General features: G+C 43.3%; 1 protein-coding gene across 2 annotated transcripts; it reads left to right on the forward strand.

Annotated features, from left to right (window-relative positions):
• The first annotated feature begins 945 nt into the window (after positions 1-945).
• On the forward strand, positions 946-9,652 carry LOC136612811 (uncharacterized). Of its 2 annotated transcripts, XM_066593505.1 has the most exons (3): positions 946-1,031; positions 6,263-6,386; positions 7,612-9,652. In XM_066593505.1, the coding sequence occupies exons 2-3, from the start codon at positions 6,318-6,320 to the stop codon at positions 9,520-9,522; spliced, it is 1,980 nt and encodes a 659-aa protein (XP_066449602.1). In that variant the 5' UTR covers positions 946-1,031; positions 6,263-6,317; the 3' UTR covers positions 9,523-9,652. The 2 variants fall into 2 exon arrangements, with proteins under 2 accessions (XP_066449602.1, XP_066449601.1); XM_066593504.1 differs by lacking the exon at positions 946-1,031 and having other exon boundaries at positions 5,840-6,386.
• The last annotated feature ends 680 nt before the right edge of the window (positions 9,653-10,332 follow it).

Raw genomic sequence — 10,332 nt, forward strand, 5'->3', positions numbered from 1 at the left:
TAATTACATTGTCAGTGAGAAATGGAAGAAGGAATACTCTATAACTACTTAAGTGTTTTGCACCGGAGAGAGTATTACTGACTACCCTGGAAACTACACCTGCCAGGCAAATAGGCAGGGGAGAGGGAGATTTTTGGGGAACTCACCAATATTTCCCTTGTTTAAAAAAGATGAAGAGCCAGTTCCGATAATGCCAACCACATACGCTACCAAAGAAAAGGAGAAATGTACTAGTACTGTGCCTGCCCCGATCTCCTAAGATGGATTGTCAGTGGAATTCCCATTTGCCAAGGGATAGTGCAGAAGACCTTAGGTTCCGGCGAGGGCACACCGTGTGGGGTGTTAACTTGTACAGATAGAGGGTATGGATGCCCGGAAATGAGCCCAGGGAATCCATGGCCTCCCTCTGAGGTGAGGTAGGGATCCCCCCCCTCCTAGGAGTAGGGACTTACGGGCAGTGGGAAAACCCTGACGCAAGGGTGAGGCGACCTGGACGTGTTCACCATTAGGACCATCTCCAGGAGGGACATTGGTGTGGGTGAATGTGACACGTATGGGATACGATTGAACTGGATGATTGTGTCAGAGCAGGGAAATTAAGGTAATCAAATAACTAGTTGCCGTATGAGTTAACCAGAACTTCAATGAACTAATGACCCGTCTGAATATTCTGCTAACATTTGTTCAATTCAGAATATTTTCGACATATATGGTAAGAACAGCAAGAATGACTCATAATATAACACAGATGTCGATAACTTCATGGACAAAATATTCAATATATTTTGTTGCCAATCATCTACTACGCATGTCTAGAACCTGAATAGCCATATTAGAATGACGTATATACCCATAACTGCGCAGAAGCAGATATGCCACGTAATGTAAGAACAGCATAAATAGCAGTGATCTTCAGGGAGGGGTTGGGACTCGTTTTGTTGTGGTCGATAGACGTATCGGCGTACTATCCGGATCCTCTTGACAATCGTACCTGGAGATCCCCCGATTGCGGAGTGATGCTACAATATCCGGTGACGTATTGATGCTTATCTTTGTTACCCATGTGATCTCAATGCCTATATGTTAATTAACTATTTTACTTACATATACTAAAGAGTAAATAAACCTGTGTTTTATATTTGTCTTACCTCAGACTGTGTGCTTAACGGGTATGTTAATGAGGTTAAAAAATTGCCAAAAACTTGAGCGGGTAAGACATAAATTGGCGTAGTCTGGCAGGATATTGTTGTCTTTGGTAAGGTTATATTACTGTATAATTTGGTATTGTGACAGTGCTTCTCAGTGCACGGGGGGGTTGCTGTCGCCATATTAGATTTTTGGCCCATTGCCAAGGGGTTCAAATGGTTATAACTTTGCTTTGATAAGTGATAGAGTAATAATAGTAAATACACATTGATAGTCGCAGTAAGTAGTCCCTGTTGAACCCATTGGCATACTGCCAAAATTTTATAAGTTCTGTAACTTTGAGACAGGACTTGGGAGATTGGTGCCAGTTTGCACGGTTGTGTCTAGCAATAAGCGGGACCTTTGTGCAAAATTTCACCAATTGGCACGTTGCCAAAATTTTCGGAGTTCTGTAACTTTGAGGCAGGACTTGGGAAATCGGTGCCAGTTTGCAGGGTGGTGCCTCGCCGTAAAGGGGACCTCTGTGCAAAGTTTCACCAGATTGGCACGTTGCCAAAATTTTGTAAAGGGGAACTCTGTGCAGAGTTTCACCAAATTGGCACGTTGCCAAAATTTTCGGAGTTCTGTAACTTTGAGGCAGGACTCGGGAAATCGGTGCCAGTTTGCAGGGTGGTGCCTCGCCGTAAAGGGGACCTCTGTGCAAAGTTTCACCAGATTGGCACGTTGCCAAAATTTTGTAAAGGGGAACTCTGTGCAGAGTTTCACCAAATTGGCACGTTGCCAAAACTTTCGGAGTTCTGTAACTTTGAGACAGGACTTGGGAAATTGGTGCCAGTTTGCAGGGTGGTGCCTCGCCGTAAAGGGGACCTCTGTGCAAAATTTCACCAATTGGCACGTTGCCAAAATTTTGTAAAGGGGAACTCTGTGCAGAGTTTCACCAAATTGGCACGTTGCCAAAACTTTCGGAGTTCTGTAACTTTGAGACAGGACTTGGGAAATTGGTGCCAATTTGCAGGGTGGTTTCTCGTAGTAAAGGGGACCTCTGTGCAAAGTTTCACCAATTGGCAAGTTGCCAAAATTTTGTGAGTTCTGTAAGGGGGAACTCTGCGCAAAAAGTTTCACCAATTGGCATTTTGCCAATAAGACAACAATATGTTTAGAAAAAGAACCAAGAATGATAAAACTAAAATCGTTCAGAAAATAGACATCCCCGGCTGGTCCGAGGGTCCCTATGATATATTAGCTCAGGAGTTGATGCATAGTGGGCTTGCAGAATCATGGGATAGTAAGCTAAAAGATTCAGAGCCCCTCGATGTCGTTAAGGTACTCGAGGAGACCCCTGCCAAGGCAGGTGACGCAGTTCAGTTGGGTAGGAGAAATTGGGTATTGGCCTCAGCCTATAGGAATATCCATAAGAAGAAGTCCCAACTAATAAGAAAACTTAATCAGACGGAACAAAAGTTAGCAGAATCTGAAGGAAAGAGAGTGGTGTTGGAATGTAACCAAAGGCTGATAAAGGAAAAAATAGAACATTACCAGAATATTGCAGAAAAGGCTGTTGTAAAAGTTGCTCAGAATAAATATAAGGGGCGTAAAGGTAAAGTTGATAAGCGAAAGGTATCGAAAGCTATAGCTTCTGCTTCTGTGAACTGGGACCCAGATAAGTGGGATGGAGACTTATGGGATTCCTCATCTTCTTCGGGGGAGGAGGACTGGCATAAGGGGGATTGGGAAGACCCACCCAATCCAATAATTGATCCACCTGCTTTAAAACGTGCCCAGCCCATTAGCAGAAGGAAGGAAACTACTGAATATGGACCCGATACCCAGCCTATCGTAGGTCATGATGGGCAAAGGTTGCCCAGGTATGACGATCAGGGAAACTATATGTACGATGCCGATGGGAGACTGTTGGTGCAAGAAGAATTGGTGCCACATAGGCGCACCAGGCTTACCCTAGAGGATTTTTCTCAGTCAGAAGTTGATGATATACTGAGTAGATTTAGGCAAAGGCCTGGGGAATCTGACATACCATGGTTGGTCCGTCTATTTGAGCACGGGGCGACTGGGGTAATGTTGGATCCAAAAGATGCAATGAGATTTGTTACTCTAACTAGAGATCCAGTAATCAGTAGAAATTTTAGAGAATATTTTCCTAATCATCAAGGAGAAAGTGCTATTTCCCTGTTTAATATAGTAACCAATGGGTTTCTTAATAAATTCCCAACAGAGGCAGACATTCCAATCAATGACAAACCTTGGTACACTATCAGGGATGGCATTGAAAGGTTGAAGGAGGAAGCTATGAGGGTCTCATTAATTATCATCGAGCATATGGAAGATTATTTGGAGACTCGGCTGACAGCAGGAATTAGAAATCGTTTAATTAAGACTGCACCTCCGGCTTATAAAGCCGTGATGATGACCCTACTTCTATCCATGACTAATGAGCCAATGTCTGCGGTCGTGGCTAGAATGCGGGAATTGCAAGATATGGGAAACTGGGATAGAGAGGAAAAGCGAACAGATCGTGATAGGTCTAGGAATCCTAGTTCCCAGGGGACTGGTGATTCAGGAGTGCCAAGGGTATCTCGTAGAGATATGTTTCAGGCTCTCCTGAAAGCTGGAGTCTCCAAGGACGCCATTGATGGAAAAGATACAGGTGATTTGTGGCGTCTTTATAAACAGAAGGTATTATCCAACAAAAAGGTGGATAAAAGGGAAGATTCAGTGGCCCCAAAAGCTTCTAAAAAGAGAGAGAAGCAGGTCACTAATTTAGAACCTAAGAAATTAGAATGGGAGGACTTTCAAAAGATCTATCCATGGAAGGAGATGGCTGCAATGGTAGCTAGCCAAGTGCAGGACCATTTGAAGCCATCTGCTCCGCTCCTGGAGGAATCAGATTCTGATTCCGCATAGGTAGCAAGCCAAGCCCCTGTCTGGGTTAGGCGGGATGACAGACCCTACGTCCCGCTAGCCATACATTGGAAAGGGGGTAATGTCCAAAGGGTCCCAGCTTTAGTAGATACAGGGGCGGAGGCTACTCTGATTTATGGAAATCCCAAAAAGTTTAAAGGTCCAAAAGTTAATATTTCAGGATTGGGAGGAAAAGTTACCGAAGGAGTACAGACACAGGTAACTTTGAAATTGGGCAATTTGCCCTTACGTAAATACACGGTGTTAGTAGTACCTATTCCGGAATATATAATTGGCATAGATATTCTAAAAGGATTGACACTACACCTTGAAGATGGTAAGTTTGCCTTTGGCGTAAGGAAAATAGGGATAAAAGCTTGTCCAGTTACGGTGGGAAAGGTTAAAATGCCACCCGTACATATCCCTCCTGCAGGAAAACTGGTTGCTATGAAGCAATACAGAATTCCTGGAGGTCACAAGGAAATAGGAGAAACCATTAAGGATTTGGTCGATGCTGGGGTTGTGAGGCCTGCAACCACAGCATGGAACAATCCGGTATGGCCTGTGAAGAAAAGTGATGGGTCTTGGAGGATGACTGTCGATTACAGGGAGTTGAATAAACAAACACCTCCCTTGACGGCAGCTGTCCCAGACACCATTACAATTGTGGAGCAGATCCAAAGTCACAGTGGACAATGGTACGCTGTGATTGATATCGCACAAGCGTTCTTCACAATTCCAATAGAAGAAAAGGCACAAGATCAGTTTGCCTTTACGTGGCAAGGACGTCAATATACGTTCACTCGATTGCCACAAGGTTGGATACATAGTCCAACCATCTGTCACCGGACGGTGGCAGAACATTTGGATGAGTTTGATTTACCATCAGAAATGCAGTTTTCACATTACATCGATGATATAATGATTCAGGGACCGGATGAACAATCTGTAAAGAAACAATTGGACAGACTGTTACATCATTTGCGGGAAAAAGGATGGGAAATAAATGATAGCAAGGTGCAGGGCCCCTCTCAGACGGTGAAATTCTTAGGAATTCAATGGAATAAGGGCCATAGGGAGATTCTCCCTAAGGCAAGGCAGAAAATCTTAAATTTTCCCACTCCGAAAGACAAGAAGGAAACACAATCCTACATAGGATTGTTTGGATTCTGGAGACAACACATTCCGCATCTGGGGCAGCTTCTTGCTCCTCTTTACAAGGTGACTCGCAAGAAGTACGAGTTCACGTGGGGAGAAGAGCAACAGGTTGCATTTGAGGCAGTAAAAGAAGCCATACAACAGGCTGTAGATTTATGGCCTTTACAAGATGGTGAGATAGAACTTCATGTATCAGTTCAGCATATGTATGCAAACTGGTCATTGTGGCAGAAGCAAGGGGGCAAAAGAGTGCCATTAGGCTTCTGGAATCGGAAATTACCAGATGCAGGAGAAAAATACACTCCACTGGAGCAACAGCTGTTGGCATGTTATTGGGCCCTGGTGGATACTGAACAATTGACGACAGGACACATAGTCCTTCTAAGGCCGCAAATACCCATCATGAGTTGGGTGTTATCTAATCCAAAGTCCAATCGGATAGGACATGCCCAGGAGCAGAGTATCATTAAGTGGAAATGGTACATCTCGGAAAGAGCGAAAAAAGGTGAAGGGGGGATAGCTGCCCTGCATGAAAAGATAGCGGATATCCCTCCAGATGGTCAGGTTACACCAGTAGCGCAAATGGAGGAATCCCCAGTAAAGTGGGGAATACCTTACTCTGAGTTGACAGACTCCCAAAAAGAGCATGCTTGGTTCACGGATGGTTCGGCCAAGTATATCAGTGGAAGACGTAGATGGAAAAGTGTAGCCTTTAATCCAAAATTAGACAAGACGTTGGTCATGGAAGGAGAAGGTAAGAGTAGTCAATATGCAGAACTTTGTGCAGTATTCTTAGCTCTGAAGCAGGAACAAGGGCAAGAATGTCATTTGTGTACGGACTCATGGTCAGTTGCCAATGGTTTGGCCACTTGGATCATGGGATGGAAGAAGAACGACTGGAACATTCATGGTAAGGAATTGTGGGGGAAGGAGCTTTGGCAAGATATAGAGGAATTCATTAGGAGTACCAAAAGTACTGTGTTTCATGTTGATGCTCATGTCCCTCTTGACTCATTGGAACGTTTATTTAATTCTCAAGCAGATGCGGCAGCATCGATTTCTGTTGCCGTACAAGAACCTGACAAGGAAAAGGAAGCATGGCTTCAAGGTACAGCTGTTTGGGCTCACCAAAAAAGTGGACACTTGGGAGAGAAGGCCACTTACAGGTGGGCACAAGAAAGAGGTATCCCATTGACGGTGGACATGATCAAACAAGTAATCGCGCAATGTCCAGTATGTCAACATGTGCAAAAACGAGAAGTGCCTCATACAGTAATGGGACACATAGGGAGAGGCCAGTTGCCAGCGCAGATTTGGCAGATGGATTTTGTAGGGCCCCTCCCTGAGAGCAGAGGATGTAAGTATATTTGTACAGCAGTAGATACATTCTCAGGTCTGATGGTGGGATTCCCGTGTAAAACAGCAACACAATGGAGTACTTTACGTACTCTGGAAGTTATTACCCAGTATTATGGGACTCCCCTGCAGATCCAGACAGACAATGGTTCACATTTTACCGGAAATCAGGTAAAAGAGTATGCCAGTAAAAACAACATAGAATGGGTATATCATATGCCCTACTATCCACAGGCCGCGGGCCTGGTGGAACGAATGAATGGGTTATTAAAATCTACCCTGAAGAAGCTCACTGAGACCGACAAATATGGTCAATGGAGAGATAATCTGACTGCTGCTTTACAGATTATCAACAACAGGCCCATCACTGATTCTATGACACCCTTAATGCGCATGCTAACACCCAATCTCAGTATAGATGTAGCTAAGGTAGAGACAATCTTATACTGGAAAATTAATCCAGATGCGCAGGCACCTTATAGAGCCACTCCTGCCGCTGCAGGGTTGGATCTATACGCTCTTGATACGGTGGTGATAGCCCCGGGAAAGGTGAGTACTATTCCCACAGGGATAGGATGCAAGATCCCGGAGAATCACTTCGGGCAGATAGCTACTAGATCAAGTTTTGCTCTGAGAAGTGCAGTAGTCCTAGGGGGAGTCATAGATGCAGATTATCAGGGGGAAATTAAAGTAATCATGATAAATTTAGGAACAGATCCTCTGATAATAGGGAAAAAGGAGCGCATGGCACAGCTGCTATTAATACCAGTGTATCTGACACAAGTGGAAGAAGGGGCGGCCCCCACTGAACTTACTGTAAGAGGAGATAAAGGTTTTGGCTCAACTGATGTTACTAATGTAGGGGCCAAAATATGGGTTCAGAATCACCAAGGACCGCCCTCCCCGGCAGAGGTTATTGCTGTGGGGAAAGATCGAACTTTGCTTATTATGCGACCCGGAGTAGAGAAATGGGAATATGTCCCACAAGAAAAGTGCTATTTGCGGGAATAATGCTTGTTTCCTTGCCTTCTCTAGAATCACATAATCATTTTTGGAATCCTTGGCGTCATGTGTTCGGTGTTCGCAGTAGGTGATGCGTGGACGCCAGGGATCCGCGTCAATGACACCGGAAGGAATGATTATTCGTGGGGCTGGAGGAATTCAACCCGAACCAGGAAGCAAGACAACTTCACTTGTGAAGCCAACCAGAAATGTTATATCGTGAATATTACCTTTGATGGGACTATCTGGAGTGGAAATCCATTATCGCATATAAGTTCGACCTACCGTCCTTCATATGCACTGCATAAGGCAACGGGACAAATAAACATTACGTCACTTGTGAAAGTGTCCTGCTGTCAGAGACCAAAAGAGTTGCCATATCTCAATTACTCCCTGGTGATACAATATGTTCAGAATTGTACAAATACGGGAGTGCAGTTTTCATTTCCCTTAAATGAGACAGAAGTAATTACATGTGGGAATGCAACAGAGATCGAGAATCGGGCCATGTGGGGCCAGTTCCTGGTATTCGTGGACATTAATGCTTCTAAAATAGATCCTGGACATATAAAAAGGGTTCCATCCACCTGTCGCCTGGTGGGACGAGATGCTCAAAAGACTGTTATACAAGCCTCCGTGCAGTTTCCACCCTCAAGGACTTGTCCTACCAAGCGTTCCCGTCGAGCTTGGTATGATACCTTACTCGGAGGCTACGGAGCGCTTTCTGGGACTATTAATGGTTTTGATATAGAGACTTTAGCTAATCGAATGCATAACGCGGGAAGTGGTATTAAAGATGTGCTCACATTGCAGGCTAACTGGATGCCCACTATATGGCAGCCCTTTAGTATGCAAACTGATGTGGACACAATAATGCTTGATTTGCAAGATGCATCTAATAGGTTTTCATATGAAATAAATTCTAACATATCTAACTATGTTAATTGGTCAATATGTACCTTGCAGACCATTTATCAGCAACAACAAAAGAACACACTTCAAACTATGCTTATGACTTGCAATGAGCAGGTGTGGAGGACCGTGTTCAATCAGACTATAACCGAGACTGATTGGATACAGTTGGAGGCGCAGAAAATGGTTTGCAATGATATATTATGTAAAGGGACCATATTCATATACAATGTTACTAAAAAGAATGTGATGTGTAAGTTTGTAGTTCTCCCCTTACTTATAGGTGTTCCAGAAGATATGCATTTCTGGGTACCTAGATTTAACGGGATTTACATTGATGACCAAAATAGAACTCATGATTTATCATTGTGTGATGATACATTAGAAGGGACCATATGCAAGGTCCAATCGGCTGTTTATGAACCATGCTTATTACAAAATACGATCAATGTATGTGAATGGACTGTGCTGCCACTCACTTTTAAGATGATGGTTGAAATAGCCCCACAGGAGGTATGTTTGGCAAGTAATCATCCTGTTGTACCTGGGATGGTTGTCCCATTTTCAGGATGCTTGCGAAACGTATCTGCACTTGTTTGGGAAAATGAGACCTTTGTGTTATTACCTGAACAAAACAAGACAGTGGCTGTCAATTGGCAACCACTGCCTTTAAATGTGTCAAATTGGGATCTAAATTTGACCAAATTCAAAAAGTTGTTAGAAGACACAGAAGAAGTACAGCAACATATTAAATTGCTTAATAGATCTTTGGCAACGCATATTGTAAGTACTACTGTAATAGCTGGCAAAATTGTAAAGATGGGATCGGCTATTGCTGATGCCACGTCACACCATTGGTATGACATCTTTATGGGTTATTCATCATCTGCACAAACCACTCTTAATTGGCTAATACATCCTGTTTTGGTATTGGCCATAGTTGTAATACTTTTATCGCTATGGAATTGTTTCATGGCATATAAGGTATTCTGTAGAAAACCAAAAGTTTTAATGGTATCATACGGCAAATAGTGAATGATTAAGGACCGATTGTGACACGTATGGGATACGATTGAACTGGATGATTGTGTCAGAGCAGGGAAATTAAGGTAATCAAATAACTAGTTGCCGTATGAGTTAACCAGAACTTCAATGAACTAATGACCCGTCTGAATATTCTGCTAACATTTGTTCAATTCAGAATATTTTCGACATATATGGTAAGAACAGCAAGGATGACTCATAATATAACACAGATGTCGATAACTTCATGGACAAAATATTCAATATATTTTGTTGCCAATCATCTACTACGCATGTCTAGAACCTGAATAGCCATATTAGAATGACGTATATACCCATAACTGCGCAGAAGCAGATATGCCACGTAATGTAAGAACAGCATAAATAGCAGTGATCTTCAGGGAGGGGTTGGGACTCGTTTTGTTGTGGTCGATAGACGTATCGGCGTACTATCCGGATCCTCTTGACAATCGTACCTGGAGATCCCCCGATTGCGGAGTGATGCTACAATATCCGGTGACGTATTGATGCTTATCTTTGTTACCCATGTGATCTCAATGCCTATATGTTAATTAACTATTTTACTTACATATACTAAAGAGTAAATAAACCTGTGTTTTATATTTGTCTTACCTCAGACTGTGTGCTTAACGGGTATGTTAATGAGGTTAAAAAATTGCCAAAAACTTGAGCGGGTAAGACAGTGAAGATTAGGGAGTCCCACGCCGTGCGTACCTATGCACACTACTAGTATGTACTTCTAGTACAGCACATTACAGTGAGAAGAGAGGCTCCTGGTGATAGTTTTGACCCACACAT

The sequence above is a fragment of the Eleutherodactylus coqui genome, chromosome 2 (genome assembly GCF_035609145.1).
Source record: "Eleutherodactylus coqui strain aEleCoq1 chromosome 2, aEleCoq1.hap1, whole genome shotgun sequence".
Taxonomy (NCBI): Eukaryota; Metazoa; Chordata; class Amphibia; order Anura; family Eleutherodactylidae; genus Eleutherodactylus; species Eleutherodactylus coqui.